Source organism: Psammomys obesus, unplaced genomic scaffold (genome assembly GCF_907164565.1).
Source record: "Psammomys obesus unplaced genomic scaffold, mPsaObe1.curated_primary_1811, whole genome shotgun sequence".
Classification (NCBI taxonomy): Eukaryota; Metazoa; Chordata; class Mammalia; order Rodentia; family Muridae; genus Psammomys; species Psammomys obesus.
Genome location: NW_026594216.1, coordinates 2,224,083 through 2,245,008, shown reverse-complemented (window position 1 = coordinate 2,245,008; position 20,926 = coordinate 2,224,083). Strand labels below are relative to the sequence as shown.

At 44.4% G+C, this 20,926-nt stretch overlaps 1 protein-coding gene across 4 annotated transcripts in view; it reads right to left on the bottom strand.

The window, feature by feature from the left end:
- The window catches only part of Sort1 (sortilin 1), a 75,103-nt gene that overhangs the window by 44,509 nt on the left and 9,668 nt on the right, over positions 1-20,926 (bottom strand). For all 4 annotated transcript variants that reach the window (XM_055618111.1, XM_055618113.1, XM_055618112.1 and 1 more), the window contains exons 2-3: positions 7,005-7,064; positions 5,352-5,425 (exon numbers count right to left, since the gene is read on the bottom strand). In XM_055618111.1, the coding sequence (XP_055474086.1) occupies positions 5,352-5,425; positions 7,005-7,064 (134 nt within the window). The remainder of the gene's footprint in view (positions 1-5,351; positions 5,426-7,004; positions 7,065-20,926) is intronic.

The following is a 20,926-nucleotide window of genomic DNA, read 5'->3' as shown; positions in this document are numbered from 1 at the left end:
TGCACTTTTTGCTGGCAGTCTGCTGTTGCCCCACCCCCACCCCCCGTGCGCAGCAGTGATGTATCCTTGTTCCTGAACACAAAGAAACTGAGATGTGCCTCCTGCAGGCAGCGTGTGTGCTTGGTGAACTTCATCTGAGCAAGCGCTGTGCTACTCCTTAAATTTAACGAAGTGACAACACATACTAAATAAAGTATTTTAAAATAGAAACACGGTGAAGCAGGGTCATACGTTGATCGGGCGGCAAATACTATGAAGAGAGATTTGCAGAAAACTTGCCATGTATTTCCTGTGGGGACAATAATTCAGCATTTGCTGACTCACCATTTGTTTTTGTTTGGTTTTGGCTCAAACCCACAGAGATCCGCCTGCTTCTGCTGCCTGAGTGGCATCAAAGGTGTGTGCCACGATGCTCAGTTGGGTCAGCATTTGTGACAATTTTATAAAACATAACTGTTACAAATAATCTGAACCAATTACACTGAGATTTTCAGTTTAAATATCAGGAGAATGTAGCTCATTAATATGTGCCAAAGAAATCATGGACCTGAAACTTTGTTTTTATTTTGAATATTTTGTTGTGTTTTATAATTATTGGGAAATGTATGTGTTCTATGGAAAACATAAAAATACAAATGGAAAAATAGTAAGGCACAGAAAACAAAACCATAGAACTGTAAAATAAAAGAAATTTGAGTATTTGAGACCTTTCATTCGCTTCGCTTGACAATTCTTGAGTATGTAAAGTTGCAGTGTATTAAAGGCAACACGCCGTCATCTATTCCCATGAACTTCCCATATTCGTGCGTGTACACAGATGCACATATTCATGTCTGCTGCATGTCACAGCGTCCCACGCTATGTAGCCCAGGCTGGCAATGAACGCATGGTCCTTCCGCCTTTCTCTGCCCACGGTGGTGGAAACTAGCAGCCTGTTATTTAAAGGCTGGCACAGAAAACAGTTTCCTTGTCATCCACCACCTCTGACTCTTACGGTCTTTCCACTCCCTCGTCCACAATGCTACCCGGACCTTAAGCGGAACACAGATGTTCCATTTAGGGCTGAGCTCTCCACGGTCTTCTTCCTCGCACCCTGACCACTCACAGGTCTCTGCATGGGTTGCCATCTACCGCAAAAGAAAGCATCGCTGACGGGCGTCATGGTTTGTGACTTAAGTATGTGGTATCTTTAGCAATGAGATCCTGCTGTAGAATTTTGGAGGGTAGCCAAGAATAATGACCAATAGCTATAATTTTAGGCCTATATAACCTGTATGTTTTAGGACTCTTCTGTGGTAGTAGTTTTTCATGTGATTTTTTAAAGAATATTTTTAGTGTTAGTTAACTCTTTGTAGTCCCTCTTCCACCTCCCACCCTGTACCCCATCTCATCCTTCCTGCTCCAACTTTCCCCTTTCTATCACGGTGTTCTATCTCCCTCCCTCACCATGGCCCCTTACTAATTTCCTAACTTCTGTGGGTATTCCAAGTGAAACAAACATGTCTGGAGATTCAAAGCTAACATTCACACATGAGATAAAACATGCAACATTTGTTTTTCTGGGTCCGGATTACCTCACTCAGAATAATTATTTTAGGCTCTAGCCACCTACCTTCACATTTAATAATTTTATTTTTCTTAGTGGCTGGATACTATTTCTTTATGTAAATACACCACGCTTTTATTATCTATTCATCCATTGATGGGCATACGGGCTGTTTCCATTTCCTGCCTGCTATGACTAGAGCAGCAATGAGCCTGGATGAGAATGCCGGTTGTACGTATGAACTCACAGCAGTTGTGACAACATGCACAAGACCTGTGCAAGCCACTGAGAATTCTAGTGTAGGGGTAGAGGTTGTCATGAAGCCCCACACCTAGCTGAGGTAGCTGCTGAAAGAGAGGAAGTTAATTTTCTTTAAGAGTAGGTAGCTGATGCCACACACCCAAAACTAACTAAACAAGATGATTCTGTGTTGTTGGTCTTTTTTAATGAGGACACAAAGGTGGTGGGTATGGAATGTGTCATGATCTGGAAGGAATTGGAGGAGGGGAATGAATATGCTCAAAATACGATGTGTGGAATTCTCAAAGAATTCTCAAACACAACTATTTTTAAAAGACTGGCACATGGGGCTGGAGAGGTAAAACAGTGCTCTTCTAACTTATGATCTGCCCAGTCCTTCGACAATTCCTTCCCTGGTGTCCTTTCTCTCTGGAGGCAACAGAGACAGTTCCCTTGTGTTCTGGTGTGCCTTCATGCCTAACTCCACCCAGCAGGAGGCACACATTCACCTATCCTGTAATTTGCATCCCAAATGAAGCTCTCCTGAACAAAGGCAATTCGCTAAACTATGCTCATCAAAGCTGTGAGACACAGAAGAGGCACTGGAGCGGATTCTGCAGGCTTTCATTTTGTGATTGGGCAATGGAAAGGCATTCAGGACCCTTTCTGAGTAGCCGGCCCCTCCCCTTTGCATTTCTGAAGTAACAGGTGCCCTCTAGCTGGCGTGCTAAACAAAGTCCTTTCAGGCCAGGCCAGCCCAGTTGTAGAGGCAACACGGCATATTCACAGTTTTCTCCTGAACTCTGAGAAAGGGGACAGAGTCTGATTTCACTTCACAGTGAGGAGAGAGAATGGATATTCAGAATGACTGGTGAAGACTATGGCAGCAAGAGTGATGGGACTTGGAAGAAAAAGAGCCTTGGTAACATGACACCGTAATGGCAGGCAAGCTGGGCTGCTCTCTAGTAAGGGGTGCGTTAGCAAAGAGGAATTTTTTGGGGCACAATCAGGCTTGAATCAGCCTATGGTCAGTATTTAAACAGTGACTATGCCCCAGTAAGCACATTACTGAAAAGGAAAAGGATGGGGTTCATTGCCACAGTCTGACTCAGGAGCTCATTAGCTCCAATTCCAGCCACATGGTTCACAAACATTGTAGTAAACAAAACAAACATAAACAAAAAAAGAATAGTGAGGCATAAAAGAAAAACTGGCTTGAAGCATTGTGCATGGAAGATATTCCAACATAGAAAGGGAGTAGCTTAATAAAAGTCTTCACAATATGAAACCATCAATAATCAGAGAAGAGCCTTCCATTTGTGACTGGAAATGAGCATCCCTGTGACACAAGCAGGGAGATGCATCCTGGAAACATTAGTTTCTGTGAAAAACTGGCTGCATTCTAACTATTCACCCAACAGTGGAAACCATGTCAGTCTGACAAAAATGAGGGTAACCAGCATAGGAGACCTGCTGCTATTACTGACAGCGGAGCTTGTGAAGCCGCTTTTGCCCTAACAGGAGTAACTGAGGAATCTGGGCACAATCACTTGTTACCAACCATCACGGAAGACTTCTCGTTCACTTTGACAACTGGGGCAGTGACGCCAGTAGCTGGCTATATGTCACCTGTGGTCACAAGTCAAAGGTCACTCCATGCCAAGCATTACAGAGCCCTCACCTCCCAGCAACCCTGAGGTGAGCACTGCTGTTGTCCTCCTTTAACAGCTAATAGAAAGGGGTTTAGGAGGCCATGTGACTTGTTCAAGTTTATTCTATTTGTAAATGGCAGTGCAGAAATTCAACACCCCCGGCCTGCTTGCCAACTAAAACTTGGCAGCCCTTTGCTTTTCTAGGTTGCTTCCCAAGTCAATACAGAGAGATATAATGCTGACAGGGAAAATCAAGATAATGAATTGTAAATAAACTAAGATGACACTCGGCTGTGGTCAGCTGTTCTTCCTTTTAGAGTTTCCAAATGCTTATACTACGATGATACCTCTAAGACAATGACAGATAACCCATGAGGAAGGCCGTGCCGGGGAAGACTTCATTATAGCAATAATTATTAAATGCTAGAAATAGCGACTAAGACTAATATACAAAGTTTTAAATAGAATTTTTCTTGCCCAAGCAGGAGACCTTTGACCTATCTGTGGTTATTTAACTACTGTTCTAATCGCAGAAACAATGGCGCCTGCTCTGGGCTTTTTTAACACCCAGATACTACAGTGTACTGACAATCTATAAGAAGAGTATAAAAACTCACAGAAGCCAAAGCATCCATTCATCCATTCATCCATTCATCCATCCACCCATCCATGCATCCATCCATTCAATTAACCGTTATGCCTGCCTACTATGCTACTATGTGTTAGCCATGCCGAGTGTCCAGTTGATACAGTGCCCAGCCTTCATGGGGCTTTGGCAATTCTGAGATATGACTTCCTCTTGGCCTACGGGACTATTTGTGTATTTTTTAAAATGTGTTTATTTTTATTTTTTGTACTTTGGTGTTTGACATTGGCATGTATGTCTATGTGAGGGTGGTGGATCCTCTGGAACAGGAATTATAGAGAATTGTGAGCTGCCGTGTGGATACTAGGACTTGAACCCAGGTCCTCTGGAAAAGCAGTCAGTGCTCTTAACTGCTGAGCCATCTCTCCAGCCCCAGTATTTGTTTATGTTAGGCCAACATTGCCATGCTGAATAGAAAGTTCTGGCTCCAGGCGCCTGGGCAGAAGTCAAAGATTACACCTACAGGGAGAGGGAAGTTGGTTGATGCGTTTCAGAACCTCAGCATTAGTTCCCTGGCCCTGGGCCGAGACCTGCTGTGGAACAATCAAGTGAAGAATGACTGGGGCTCCCAAAGGCCTTCTGGTGCCTGTGGTGTTTCTGCTGCGGGGATTTTGTGGTTCATTTAGGTTCCTTGGGCGGAGATGGGATAGATACACTCAGTGAAGAAGATAATCACTTACTCTATACAGTATTAGCTGCTCTTAGTCCTCATGAGGAAAAGAGCCTACTATTCATGCTGCAGAAGACACACGGATGTCAGAGACCCATGCTCCCACCCTTGCCACAAGCGTGAACTGTAGTAATGAGGTAGACTGAGGTAGGGTGATCTAAGAAACGCCTTCTTATGCAGAAATGACCACCATCTTATATAAAAATTACCAGCTTAGACTCCAAAACATCAGGTACAGATTTGATTAACAGAGATATTTAGGTATAGGTATATATAGAAACAGAATATAGAGAGACAGAAAATCCACACTGCCTTCCTGACAGTAAGAACCCATGAGATTAACATGTGCACACATGCTTGTAGACTCTTCTGTTTGTCTTGTGTTATTCCACCCCTCTGGTAGGTCAACCTCATCTTCAAGCTAAGCCCTTCCCACTTTTCTTTAGGTTGCTAAACTGTCATCCAAAAGTGGGCCATGCATCAGTCTGCTGGAATTTTAAGATCGAAATGAACTGTTGAACTACTGTGACCAGAAAAGGTGGAACCTCCGACCCAGTGCATTGCTTAGCCAAATATCCCTGAGATATGTTATCTCACCTTCTATAAAGCTTGGACTGTCCAAAACTCACAATTACCAGTGGCACTTGGAAAGTGGTCAGGACGAGAATAACCTGGAGGGGGACAAAAGCATTCTGTCGATAAGAAACGAAAGACGCAGCGACCACACGCTGATAGAGGCTGATAATAAACTGCGGCAAAGACTGGGGGCAACCCTGCTTTCTAGAGACCTGTAATGCATCGTATCTGAAAACTAGGAAAAACCAAAGAAGATGGGTTTGCGAGGATCTGACTCGTTGCTCACACTGGAAGCCGTGAGGCTGGGATGCTCAAGTACACAGGAAAGATTTCTCTAATTTGTATCTAAACAATCATAACATACTCTCATTTTTTTTTTTCTGCTCCCCGAGGTTAGCATCCTACCGTGTCACATACTGTGTCTGGGCATCTTCTCTTCCAGGTTGCTAGTTCTGCATGGAATTCATTTTGTAAGTAATTATTTTTCTATGCAAAAACATACACGAGAAGAAGATTCTAGCTGGGTGCAGTGGTGCACGCCTGTGACCCCACCACTAGGGAACGAAGGTAGGAGGATCAGGAGTTCATGGCCAGCTTAAGCCATGTTGTAAATTTAAGGCTATGCAGGCTACTTGAGCCTGTGTCTGTGTGTGTGTGTGGGGGGGAGGGGGATCTTAGAGTTACCAACTATCTTAGCTAAGTGAATAAATCATAGAAATTTAAGGCATTGGTCAAAATTGAGAAAAACTGAGATACAGTAAAGGAAATTCTATTGGAAGTTTAAAGGGTAATTATAAGAAACAACTTGTTTCTGTGTGTATGTGTGGGGCTTATGTGTTTGCCCATGCTCATGTGTGTGTGCAGGCAACAGGTCAATGTGAGTATCTTCTTCCATTGCTCCTCACCTTGTTTCTTTGAGACAGATTTTCTCACTGAACTGACAACGGCCTCACTAGATGGCATGCCCTGGCCAGTGAGTTCCGAGGGTCTTCCTGCCTCTGTCTCACCAGCGGGACATTACAGGCATGCGCTACCACACCCAGCTGTTCGTTTTTAATTTTATTTTAAATCATGTCCGAGTGTGTGCCTGTGTGGGGGTATTTGGACTTACATCCTCAGAGAACAGAGACATTAAACTTCCTGGAGCTGGAGTCACAGGCGGTTGTGAACCTGCTGACGTGGGTGCTAGAACAGGGAGCAAGAACAGTGTGTTCCTGACTGCTGGGATGTTCTCCAACCCACATGCCGCTTTTTACATGCATGCTGGGGATCTGAACTCACATCCTCATGTTTGCACAAGCACATTACTCACTGAGCATCTCCTCAGCCCTGACAACTTGCTTTCCAGAACCACAGCTGTGCCTGCATAGTTTTCTGGCGTTGTTTCATGTGCCTCACACTAATGCAGACATCAACGGGATACCATCCACCGAGCCACCACCCAGCCCTGTGCCCTGATCAAGAAGGGTAGCGGCAGTTTCCAGACTGCTTTGGATGGTTCCCAGTTCTAAAGCAAAGCCACACAGACTACAATTTCCTAAAAATTTGTCCTCAAAATACACATTTTCTGTGACTACGGTTGAAGAGACTTTCAGAAAATCATGATATTTAGAGTGTAGACCCATCTCAAAGTACATAATCTTGCTAGACTGAAGGGTTTGGAATATTACTTACCCCAGTGCTGTCTCCAACCCACGACAAGGACACTGAGCCACTGAGGTCATCGAAGACATGCTGTTAGGGAAAAGGAAGTGAAACTCATTTAGAAATGCTACCCACTCCCGAGCAGTCCTTGGTTTCCTCAAATAATTCAGACCTTTATTATATTCTTACATTTATTATTTTGAGGATGTCATTCATGAGTACTGTATTTACATAATTTCCATTTCATACTCCCCTCTCTGACTCCTGCTCACTCTCCCTGGATCCCTCTCAACTTCACGACCTCTTCTTTAAATGTATTTGTGTGTGTGTGAGAGAGAGAGAGAAAGAGAGAGAGAGTGAGAGAGAGAGAGTGTGTTTCCTACTAAATCCATTTATGTTGCTCAGTAACTGACCATGGAGTGCCCAACCCCAGCTGATGCATCCACAACACAACCCCCAAATCTGAGGCTCATGAAACATCACAGAATAGGGAGCAGGAAGATGGAAAGAGCCAGAGGACCTGGGTATTTGCTACGAGACAGTATCCTCTATATGTGACAAGAAGTTGCACCACGAAATGCTATGTCCACCTGAACAAGACCTCTACAGTGACAACACTTGTTGAAATCCAAAATGGATGGGAGGCGCCCCACTAGGGCCCATCCCTAGAGGAAGAGCTACAGGCAACGGCGGCTGCTGAAAAAGGGAGAATCAGTCTTCCCCAGGGGTGAGCTCTCTGGTAGGTTAGCCAATCCTTTGTCACTCAGCTGTGTAACTGAATTCATAATTACAAGGGGCCAGCGATCCCCAGAATAAAATTTGGGAGAGACAGGATTTAGAGGCTTCATCCAAATCACAGACGACTAAGAAACTTCCATTCTCTCGCACAAAGTAAGCCAAGCAGATGATAATGTCACTGCACCAGATGGGCGATGGGGAAGTCTAATTGCTTTCTCCAACAGAACTAAATATAAAGACATAGCAAAGTATTCTTAAAACAAGAGCTCAGAGCCCACACTGACAGACGTAATTATAACCCAATCGGCATAACTGAAGTTTCGCTAAGCCGTCTTTGCAGTACGGCTGGATAGTTAGAGTCTGGGTTCCCCCTGCTTCCAGGCAGCAGGGAGTGAATGGCTTGGTGTTGTCTGTCCAGCCAACAACGACAGATTAATAATAAGCCTTATAGTAGCTGCTCGGGGAATTGGGAAACGAAACAGGGGAAGGTGTATTATATCTAAAATACAGAAAACATGTGAAAAGAAAGCAACAGTCATCTCCGTGAGATAGTTTTCACTCAAATAGTTCCATCTTCTATCCATGAAATACATTCGTCATAGAAAATGTAAGCTGGACGAGGAAGTAGAGTAAAGGAAATAAAGTCATTCATAATTCACCACACAGAGATATTCCAATTGATGTTTAATCTCCTAGCTGTTAATCACTTTTTTTTTCCTCTGTGTTTTTGAAACAGGGTTTTTCTGTGTAGCTCTGGCTGTACTGGAACTAGCTCTGTACAGCCAGGCTAGCCTCAATGTTTCAGAGATCCACCTGCCCGTGCCTCCCAAGTGATGGGATTAAAGGCGTGCGCCACCAAGCCTGGCCCCATCTTTATCACTTACTCAACTAATAAAATAATTCAGCAGAGGCACTACTGTCATTTGAAAAGATCTGTAAGTGCACAGAAATTACATGTTATATATGCATAAATATATTTATATATAATATATGACAATATATAATTAAATAAATATATTTATGTATTAGTATATAACAATATATTTATGCATATATAGAACATGTATGCATAAACAACAAAAATGAAGGTCCTTTCTTTTTTCCTTTTCTTTTCACATGCCACCACCCTAAGCCCCGCTCCACAGTAGCTCAGTATGTACATCTACAAAGGTTGCTGATTGTGCTTTTTTTAGGGAGACATCTAGTTCCACTTTAGCACCCTCCGCATATTCAGCCTTCTCAAATGGGAGCCCATTTCCAGCAGGGGGGAGCGTTATATTTCTTGGTGTTCTCTGTGAACACTCAATGAGCATCTGTTGAAAATGATTATAACATATCCTTCCCAAACCACAACCTCCATCTCAAAATAGAGCATGCCTATAAATGGTCCGATGCCAACTACTTGGTCACTCAAGCCACCAACCCCAACAGAGAAGCCGGAAGAGAAAGAACCCTGAACACAAACTGCTTTGCTTATCTCCTAATTTTCTCTGTGGTCCTCCTGACTGGGCTTCTGAGTCTGTGTTATTTCCCTTCTGGATGGAAAGTGCCTTTGAGGTCAAAAGACCCTGCTGAATGCTCTCCATAAATAGTGCTGGTGCCGTGCACAGGGCTTGCTCAGTAAATGCTGGTTAACTCTCAGATGCTCAGACTGAGCTAGAAGCCACTGAGGGACAGAAGGGCTATTCATAGAGAGACTTGCTGAGCATCTGAGGCAGGCAGGGCTGCTTGAGGCTCCTGGAACCAGAAGCCTACAGAATGACAACAGTGTGCTTTAGATGTCTCACACAGAGCAAGACCACATGTTCTCTTGGGAGACAAGATAAGTGCCTGAAATTACGGCAACGAGTGCCTGGAGGAGGAGGAGCAGGGATAGCCATCACCCAAACATGACATTTCTCCCCCAAGAGAGTGTCTGGCTGCAAAAACTGAAAAAAACTCCTATATTAACACACTGGAGCTCTTGGTTGTCTTCATCAGACCGTAGTATTGTTAGGGAGACAATCAGGACCTGCACTTTGCCCTTTTTATACCATTCTCTGCACGTGACTCAGTCCACATCTTACTGCCCACATCTTACTGCTCAATCTAGGAACAAGGGTTCCTGGACGCCACTGGCAGCCTCAGCTCCCTCTCAAACAATGAAAACGAGAACCAGTCTAGCTTATGGTAAGAGCTCCCTTGAAAATATAGGCCAGACTTATTAGCTGTAATTGTGGTTTTCTGTTACCCTTGACCTCCTGTCCCACCCTTCCCATTAACCATTTAACATTTGCTTTTGAAAATGTACAAGCTCCTTGAGGTACTTGTCTACCTACATAAAATGTGACTCATCTGTTGTAGTTTATGCACAAGCATACTTATTATCTTCTGAAATTAAGAGAGAACATGAAATCTGATCTGACAGTATGACCGGAGCTCACGCAGGAAAATAAAAAGTTCACACGGAAAGGAGGCAAATCCCAGGGATGGCAAGCTGTGGTGGTTAGTTTTTGTCAACTTAACGTGAACTAGAAACACCTGAGAAGTGGGACCCTTACTTGAAGAATTGCATGGATCAGATTGGCCGGTGGGGGAGGCGCACCTTAGTGATTGCTGAGGAGGGGAGGGCTTAGCTCACTGTGGGTGGTGCCACCCCAGAGCCAACGATCCCCAGCTGTACAAGAAAGGTAGCTAAAGTGGTCTGCTTCCATTCCTGTCTTGAAGCTCCCGCCTCCAGTTCCTGCACTAGTTTCTCTCCATCATGGGTTGTGAGTTGTAAAAGGAGACAAATCCTCCCCTTCCCAGGTTGTTACTGTTGGCTGTGGTGGTTATCACAGCAACAGAAAGCGAACTAGGAGAGGCGCAGGCACCAAGAGTCCAGGCTCAATCCCTCGCCTTCACAGGGAAGGAACACAACGACCAGGAAAGACGGGACCACTTGGCCCTCATTAGGGAACAAGTCACTGCTGTCAGCAAAAGGCCATAGACTCTAATCAGTTACCCGTCTATGTACATTTTCAGGTGTGCGCATGTATGGAATCCAGAGGTCAACACTGGGAGTCTCCCCTGAATTATTCTCTGACTTCTTCCTCTCACTGCATTGTCACCGGTCATCTGATGCAGAGATGGAACCCCTGAATTTTAACGACTGTCATATATAGCATAGTGTGTGGGAAGTGCTCAAAAAATATGAAACCCATTTTCCATTTTCTTTTCCTTTATTAAGAAAGGGGTTTCACTGCGTAGCTCTGGCTGGCCTGGAACCTACTTTGTGAACCAAACTGGTCTTGAACTCATAGAGACCCACCTGCCCCTGCCTTCCTAGTGTTGGAATTAAAGGTGTGAACCATCATGCCTGGCCAATACATTTTCTTTAAGAACAGTTTGAGAAGCCCTAGAAAGGTGGAGGAAGTGAACACTAAGGCCAGATTTATTTAATTTCCCCAAAATAGTAATGAGAAAAGGATATAAGCTCTTGGGGGAGGGGGTGCTTTCTGCTTCCAGCCAAGGATGACAGGTGCTTTCACCTTCTCAGGAAAACCTTGAAGAAACACAGTCTGTGTGAACCAAGTTTTCTAGTTACCACACACCAGGAGGCGAATGATAATGATCCCCAAAAGAAGGTGAATAGAGGGTCCTACAGAGCCTGCAGCTTCCTCCCTGGAACTTCCAGCTCACTGTACTAGAAACAGAACCTATGCTGAACCCAGAGATCTCCCAAATTGAAGAAATGAGACCGGCGGCGTGTGGAAACCAGATGCCATGTTACTGTGGGGAAACCAAAGGTCAGAGTTTGCAGGGTAGAAGACTCAAGAGGGGAGAGGTGCACGGCCAGGGGACTCGAGAGGGGCTGTGGTAGTTTGCCTGCATGGCTGAGAGCTCGTGTAGGAGGCAATGAGAGTTGGAAGAGGCTCCGGGACAGCAGGAAGAGCTCCCTGAGAAGAGGAGGGGCCAGCTAGCCAGTGTGCTCCCTCTCTTTCATCATGCAGTGATCTCTGCATGCTATGAGGCAGCAAGAAGCAGCCACCAGATTGCCCCATGCGCACCAGTATCCACAGCTGTGCGCGGGGTACACATCTGTTCTTTATGGATTATCCAGGCTGTGGCACTGAATTATGGCAACAGGAAACGGACAGGGCTTTCCCAGTCAGCCAAGTCCGGAGAGCAGGGTATCAGCTGTCAGGTCTGGGGAGGACAGTACCTGGACCCCCCCCCCCCCCCCCCCCCCCCCCACAGAACTGCCAGGTCTTGTTCCCCAGGATCACAGAGAAAAACTTCGCATGGCAAAGGGATTGGGCGCTTAGGAAACTTCACTGTAGCGTGTAGAAAAAAACTGTGTTCCAGAACAAAGTTCCAGGATATTGACAGGTATCCACAGTATTCTGGCCTGGAGAGATGGTGCGGTGCTTGAGAGCTTGTACCGCTCTTCTGGAGGACCTGAGTTTGAGGCCCAGCCCCCGTGTCAGAGGGTTTGCAACCACCTATAACTTGAACTCAGGGGGGATTTGATGCCTCTGGTGGGAGCCTACACTCACATGCGGGTGTGTGCACATGTGGGCACACACACACACAGAGACATGGACATAACTAAAAATTATAAAAATAAAAAGTCCCCACAATATCTAAGATTCAATTAAAAAAAAAAAAACAAACAAACTTGCCAGATACACAAAGAGCAAGAAACCATTAGTGAAATCATTAGTGAAAAGAAAAATCAAAATTACCCAGAAATACAAATAACAGAATTAGTATACATGACATGAAAACAGTTATAATTGTACTGCAGAAGCTCAAGAATTAGAGAGCAGGTTGACTGTGTTAAATAAAGACACACAAAAAAAGTGTTTTTTTTTTTTTTTTTTTTTTTTTTAAACACCCAAAATCTGTTAGCTGTGCTAGCACTGACCTGTGATGGAGGCAGGAGGATCTCAACTTTGAAGTCACTCTGGACTAGATAGACTATTTAGACAATGTCTAGCGAAAGGAAAGAGGTGAAGAGAGAGAAAACAAGAGAACAGAATAGAAAAATGCTCAAGCCAGACTTGTAGAAATAAGACTTCCCAGGTATACGATAAAAACCAAGCAGGGTTAGAATCAAATGGAGGTTAGATACCACAGGCGAGATTAGAGAACCTGAAGAAATATCAAGGTAATCCAACTGACGTGAAGACAGAGAAAAAAACTGAGGTGAAAATGAGCAGAGCAGCACATCAAGCTGTCTGACGGATACACAGACAGGTGCACAGATAACTCATCATCTAGAGAAGGCTTAGAGTGCAGAGAACAGCATGGAGAAAAAAAAATAGCCCCCAATTTAATCTCAGCATTCAAGAGGCTGAGACAGGCAGATTGCCACAAGCTCTGGACCAGCCAAGGACACACAGCAAGACCCTGTCTTAAAAGCCAACCAAATAAATTCTTTTATCTTGATTGAAACTAGAGACCAGAGATTAGATAAACTCACAAACCCTAAGCACAAGATGATGAAAATCAGATCACAGCTCATCATACTCAAACTGTCTGAGGAAACTGAGGAGAAAAACCTTGAAAATGTTCAGAAGATGGCTGCATACAAAGGAATGAAGAATGGCAGTAGATTTTTTTTTCTTCTAAAGAACAAGGCAACTCAAAAGCTAGTGGGAGTGCCAGAACAGCAGTCCAAACCTGTGGCACCAGTCAAAATATTATAGTAAAAAATGTTATCTTATAATTTAATATGAATATATTTGAGACAGGGTCTTGCTGTAAGTCCAAGCTGGCCTTGAACTCACAAATCTTCTGCCTTGGCCTCCTGAGTTTACAGGCATGAACCAGCTTGCACAGCTTGGATGATTCCTTTTGAAGTCACAAGGAAGAAACTGAACCTGTGGAGAGATCTGAAGGTAGTTCTGTGCAATCTTTATGAGAAAACTGGCTGTTCTAGCCCATAACTACCAACGCTCAATGTGGTCTCTTTCCAGGGTTTACTCCCATAGCCCTTACAGTCATTTCTTATATCAATCAACCCAGTGCTGGGTACTGGACAAAGGGCCTTGCATATGTGAGGCAAGTACTCTGCTCAGAGCTATACCCTCTGCTCTAATGTCGTGAATTCTTAATGGCAAACATCACGCTGTGGTACAAATGAAGATATACACAGACAGAAAGACCTTACAGACAGAAGTGGGAACAGATGGCGGAAGGCAGCGGCACAGGTGGAGCGCACAGGAACAGAGACGCCAGTCTTCTGAAAACCTTCCAAAGGTAAATGCGTGGGTTAACTTGATGGGATTTAGAATGATCATGGCAACAAAGCTCCTGGTCTTATCTTGGAGACGGCTCTAGGTTAGGTAGAGACAGAGGTGGGACGAGCTTTAAGTGTGGGTGGCACGGTTATTTCCTGCTCTTGGGGCTAGGACTGAACGGCAAGGAGAAAGCAGCTGAGCACCAACCTCTCTTTCTTTCTGCCTCCTCACTGGTATGCAGCGGGATCAAGTTCCTGCCGCCCACAACTTCCCCGTGATGGGGCTACACTCTCAAACTGTGAGTAAGGTCAACCCCTCCCTTTCTATGTTGCTCCATCAGGTGTTTCGTAAGTGACAAGACAAGGAATTGATACGGAAAACACAAGTAAAATGTTATTAATATCACCAAGCAGAGCTAAGTATACAGTAAGTGTTAATAAATGCTTGTTTTAAAGGTCAGAATAAATCAAGTTAACTTTACAGCAGAAAGAGAATAAAAACACAGAAAAGGAAAAAATGTCTGATGCTTGAGAAATAGTATTTCTTTGTGAAAGATCCGAAGAAGGCTGAGACTAGGCCATATATCATTTATCAGCCTAGAATAATGTTCAGCAGTATAAAGAGCTGAAAATGATCAGCTCATTAACTCATCTAATCAAGAAAGAATAAAAAATGTATATGAGCAGAAAATAAAGCTTATGGCTAGGAAAAAACTCAAAAGGCAGAATAATTTTTTTTACTAAAACTCAAAAGCGCCAACAATATTTCTAGTGAGTATTCTAGAAAAGTCAAATCTCAAGCTACATAATAATGTTCAAAAGTAGGGAGGCTAACAGACAGAAAGATGAAAGTCTATCTCAAGCAGTATTGTAAGAAGAGACATCATGGCCACCTGTGGTGGCACATACCTGTGACAGAACTCTGGAAGCTGAGGCAGAAAAAATTAGTTCAAAGCCAGCTCGAGTTATGTAACAAGAACTTGATTTAAAAAAAAAAAAAAAATTAAGTTACATGTTAGTTGTACACAAGTCCCTAAAATGCAGGAAGAGATGAAGTACTCTGTAACCTAGAGTACTGAGGAGGTGAATAATTCACCACACAGCGAACAGGAGCTGGTCAGCCAAATATGCATGCTCTAGAAAAAGGCCAGAATAAAAAAGAAATTAACCTTGTAAATATGCTGTTTCTCTATACGAACAGGCCAAAGCCAGTATCCAGAGGAAGCAGAGAGCAATGCCTGAGCTCACTCAGTCATATATCGGTGTAGGAAGCCTAGCAGCCAGAAGTTTCAGCCAGCTAGACAGAGTACCAGCTTCACTCTTTTAGAAGCAAATGAAGATGAAATGATCGCAGCTTCCAGAGAGATTAATTTCCTGTTCCCTGCTACTGGCCTAGGAACAGACAAGACAGATCAATGGACAAAAGTGAGAGCAGGACTAGACAAGGTTTCTTTTAGCAGATGACAAGGTCCGAATTTCCTGTCAGTGGCAAAGGAGTGCGGGAGGAATAAGTAAACCGCTGACTGCTGACTTCCCTCTCACATTCTAAATCGAGCAAAGGCTTAGGCACGCTAGAACTGAGTGAGTCCATTTATAATCCTCAAGACAACTCTGGCCAACAGTGATACAAAAACCAGAAGCCATGAGGATATACTTTGACCATTTTTGAAATTACATATTAACATTCCAAAAAGAAAGTTGAAAAGAGCTTGGAAAAAAAAGCTTGGCACTATGACAAAATATTGTTAGATTAAGAGTTTTCAAATCAACAAGAAAAAGCAAGGATGTCATCAGGTATCTAATGAGACAGGCCTGTAATCCCAGCACTTGCAAGGTAGACACAGCAAGATCACAAGATCAAAGCCAGCCTGGGTCTTGCTTCACCTAGGACAGAACCATAGATTATCCACGTGACTGGAGAAACGGACATTGTGTTATCCATGAGAACCCATCCACACCCCTTCCTTACGGGAAAAAAAATATATCTGGAAGAATTCCATTTAAAATATGAATAGCACAGGTTCGATTGCCAACACTCACAGGGCAGCTTTGAAATGTCTGTAATTCCAGTTCCCAGCACTCTCTTCTGGCCTCTGCAGGCACCAGGCACACATGGCACACAGACACATATACTGGCAAAACATCCATCTACATAAAATAATAAGACACGAGCAGCAGAATTTATAGAGACACATTCCTTTTTATTGCTTTCGGCGCTGCATTTCTGGGTGGTTTGTGAGCCGCACAACGTAGTGCTGGGAACTCAACCTGGATGTTCTCTGAGAGCAGCAAGTGCTCTTAACCACTGAGCCATTTCTCCATCCATCCCCCTTATCAGTTTATCCCCATGTATGCTAACAGACAGATGCATCAGAAGGCTAAGGACAGGGTCAGAGGGCCCCTGCCACACAGAGCCACGGTTTAACACAGGTGGCCTCAATGGAAGGCAGATTTTAATTCACTTCCTAACCTTGTCATTCACGGAAGCCCTGCTCTACCTTCTTCATCACTTTCAGAGCTTGAGCTTTTGAGACTCTGGGAAGTAGGGGAGTTCTGGGCAGCAGGAAGTCACTGGCTGGGTCAATGGTGAGTATCATCTGATTGTGGAACAGGTTTTCAGGAAACCTTTCTAACCATGCTAGAAAGTAGGGGACAGCTTGTTACTCCATTCTCTGAAGAAGTCTGTCTAAGAGCCAGCAATGTAAGCCTCACCCCATCCACTTCCTATGTCTTAGCCCGGGAGACCCACCACTTTAGAGCATGGGTAACCAACCCAATGCCCACTTCTGCAGTCATGTGGCTAACCTGTGGTTCTGGCAGAGGCGAAGAAAGGCCCACGAAACACAACCTTCTTCACAGAAATAACTTCATCATCACATCTAATTAAACTGAAAACCTAATCAAGTCACTGTTACTATAAGCTTGGAGAACTTGACACTGGTCCAAAGAGCCACATAGCTGGACAAAACTCAGTCATGAGACATTCCTGCCTATCTAGTTATACTTGATTTGAAAGTCAAATGCTGAGAGATTAACACCAACCCCAGTAAGCAAGAGTACAGCTTACCAGGGTGGGCTGCAGGCTGAGGTACTGGCGGATGGTTCTGCCATCTTCCAGTCAGGAGCGGCCTCCCCAGGCAAGCAAAGAGGAGGATGCAACAGTAGCATGCCGCAAAACTTGCCTTCCTTCCACAAACCATGTCCTCTCAGTATCCGTGGAGGATAGGTTCCCGGACCCCCGATGACACTACATCCGTGATGCTAAAATTCCTTAATTCCAATGTCACAGCATTTACACCTAACCCTTACATAGTCTCAGCACCTCAAATCACCTCTAGATTACTTATAATGTAAATGCTAAATATAGTAACATCACACTGGATTACTGGGGACATACGGGCAACAGAAACATTTGTATGTGTTCAATACAGGCAATTTTTTTTTGTTTTTTTTGTTTTTTTTTTTTTTAATTCAAAATTAGTTGAATCTGCAGGTTCAGAAGTCACAAGTGCAAAGAGTGACTATTTCTGTGCGCCCATCATGCCTGTGCAGGAGCCTCTTCAGAGCCCCGGGGGAGAAGCAGAGGTGCACGGGCTCTGAGTTTGTGTGCTCGGATTCTGTAAACAGATTTCTCTCCTGCAGAAATGTAAATGGTAGGGCTACCCATGCCAGACGGTCTATAGAAGATGCCTGTCAGAGTGCGGGAGAGGGCGGCGCTACAAAAGCGCACCCAGCCTACCCCAGTAGCCAACTGGTGAGGAAAGAAGACACAAATCATTCCCTCTCTCTCTCTCCCTCTCTCTCTCTCTCTCTCTCTCTCTCTCTCTCTCTCTCTCTGGAATCCATTTCCTTCAGGGTGAAAATGAATCATCCCCCTCCGCACATAGGGCTAAGGATCCAGTGGCATCGCTTTCCTGGATGAGCCTACCACGACTGGGAATCCAGGGTTAAGCTTCCAAATTCCAGCGGAGGACACGGGGGACAGGATGTGTGGCCTGCAGGAAAGGCCTGCAACACAGCACACAGGCGACACTTCTGCGGGCAGGAAGACAATCTTCACAAAGTGCCGTTCTGCTAAAAGAGGCACTGCTAGCATGGGAAAACACGGGCCAAAAATAAGATCACAAATGTTCCAGCTCTCATGGAAGCTATTCTTAGAAATGAAAAAAATAAAAAAAAAAAGAAACTAAATATTAAAAAAAAAAATACAAGTTTTCAAAATCTATTCAATTATTCAGAGTTCTCCGAGAGGCAGGACGACAGGGCGAACACTGGGCTAACGAGCAGGCGGCCTGGGTTTATTTTCAGCGCTGCCAGAAGCCCTGTGAACTTGGGCGACGCTGCCTAACAGAGCGTGGGGGAGGGCGCTGCGGTCGGTGGCAATGCCTCTGGTCCCTGAGCATTGCAGTTCTGTGACTCAGCAATACCTTAGTTTGCTTTCCTACTGCTACGGAGCTGAGGATTTTTGCTTTTAAATCAACAAACCAGCTTCCTGATCCCAACGCCCGAGTTAGAAAAGCACCCCTGCATTATTTAGATACCTGGAGGGGCAGGACACTCGGGGGGGGGGGGGGGGGAGGAAGTGCTGCAGACCTCTGGTGCAGCCTAATGTGTGTGTTGGGAAACTCTGCCTTAAGTGATGCATTAGACCTCTGGGGGAAAAACTGCATGCCATCACTCGGATTCAATTTCCCAAAATCTGTCTTCTCAGATTATGGAGGACACAAATTACATTTGGGGAGTGGTGCACCTAAAGACAGAAACAGCAGTAGAAGAGGCAGGATACTGCAAGGACAATATAGTTTCTGCAGAATAAATAGTCTGATCCAGTTTCCCTCTCTCTCTCTCTCTCTCTGTTTTGTTTTACTGTTTTTTTTTTGTTTTGTTTTGTTTTGTTTTTTGTTTTTTGAGACAGGGTTTCTCTGTGTAGCTTTGTGTGTCCTGGAATTCACTCTGTAGATCAGGCTGACCTCGAACTAACAGAGATCTGCCTGCCTCTGCCTCCCCGAGTACTGATCCAGTCTCTTAATGCTCAAGGGCCATACAATAGACCAAAAAGGCTAGAGAATTTTAGAAAAAAAAAAAATTATTTAAAAATAACAAAGTCTTTGGCACTTCCAGGAGTAGGCTTGCTTTGTTTTGTTTTTTAGTCCAATTTTATGAAACAATTCATTTCTAATTCTACCCAAAAAAATGAGATACAGTTCACAATGATTACCATCTTGTTTTTTGCATCCAAGTCCTGACTCAAAGGAAGGCCAATGAGAGAGAGCAACTTGCTAGTTGTGGGCCACAGAGCTGGCTGCTAACCCACTGGGTGTGGAGACTTATTCCCTCTGCTGCACCGCACTGGCGTCCTTCCAGATCTTGGGCACACTAAGCTCTTCCTCGCCCCAGGCCTTATGAACATGCTGTTCTCTGCCTGGAGTGCTACTCCTGGCAAAAGCCTATTCATCTTCAGTATCAGTTTAAGTAACGTCTCAATAAGACCTTGGTGTCCCAGATAAAAGGACCTCTGCCGGTTACTCTCCTGTGGTTGTTTCTTTCCTCATATATTTATAACTGCACATTGTTTGCTGGCCATTTTCTCACTGGTCCATAAGGTACACAGGCATAAAACATGAATGTAAAGGCAGAGGGCTGTCTGCCTTTTCTACTTCAGCTGCCAGGATCTGGGACCCAGTACAGTGCCTAACACCTGTGTGCTCATTAAACTGTTGATTAATTCAAGAAAAAAAAAAAAAAAAAAAAAAAAAAAAACCTTTTTAAAAACAGGAACCCAATGCTCCAGTCTGGCCTTGAATTAATTCCCTGTGCAGCGGATGATGACCTTGAGCCTGGTCCTCTGGCCCTCCTGCCTGCACCTCTGGAGTGCAGGGATGACAGGTGTGTGCTGAGGGTCAAGCCCAGGCCCTGACTCACGCACTCTTCCAGGGGAGCCACATTCCCCGCCCCTGGGAGGAGTGCTCATTACAGCAGTACTGTAAGTATATCATCATCAAGCATCGCTGCTCCTTTATAAAGGAGGACAGTTGTTCAGAGAAGTTAAATGACCTGCCCAAAGTCACACAGCTGGTAAGGGACAGGACGTGGTTTCAAAGTTTCATCTGTCCAACTCCAGACGACACATCTAAATATTACTTTTTCTCCAACTCTGTGTGGGACAAAGTAAACTCATGATACAAGCTGGTCTTTACCTGTAAAAGACCTCACAGTCTGGAGAAAAACGCTTTCATAAACCAAACTGAATACAGGACAGAACACTGTAAATGCTGTGCTACACAGTAGAACTGGCTGTTACAGGAGAGAACAGGAGAAAGCTGCCAGGGCTGGAAGGGCATTTAGACAAGATGAGAGCCACGAGAACAAAGGAGGTGAACCACCAAGCTTAGGAGGTTGGCGCCCAGAAGCTGTGACAGAGGCAGGTTAAAGAAACATGCATGTAAGAATTCCTTCAGCATTCTGCTCGAACACGCTGCTCCAAGCAAAGGCCCTGAGAAGCAGCCGTCACATCTCATTGCTGTTTCTCTAGTCCTCACTGACACTGGTGAAAAGCTACCACAGCTGCTGGGCTGATGAAGAGTTAAAACACACAAGGGGCTGCTCTCCACAGCCACTAAGTCTAATAAACTGAAACACACGGGGGAAAAAGTCGTTATTAAGCTACGTGCAGTCTTTGTACATAATTGTAAGTTACTTAAAACTCACTACATACCTGAAACTATCTTAACCAAATGAGCATGTGACTGGTGATTTTTTTTTTCCCCCTGATTATTACTTTGATCACTGTTTCCCCTCCATCATCCAGAGCTTCAAGAAAGTCAGTTTGAGGAAGGTGCCCAGGGTTGGGTATGTTGTATACGTGTATGAAATTGCCAAAGAGTAGATAAAAAATATTTTAAAGGCAGAGAGTTAGTTTGAAAGGGTACTCCCAGATGTGGTGGTGATACATGGCTTTACATCTCAGCACTTGGGAGAGGAAGACTAGAGAGGTAGAGAATGAGAGTGT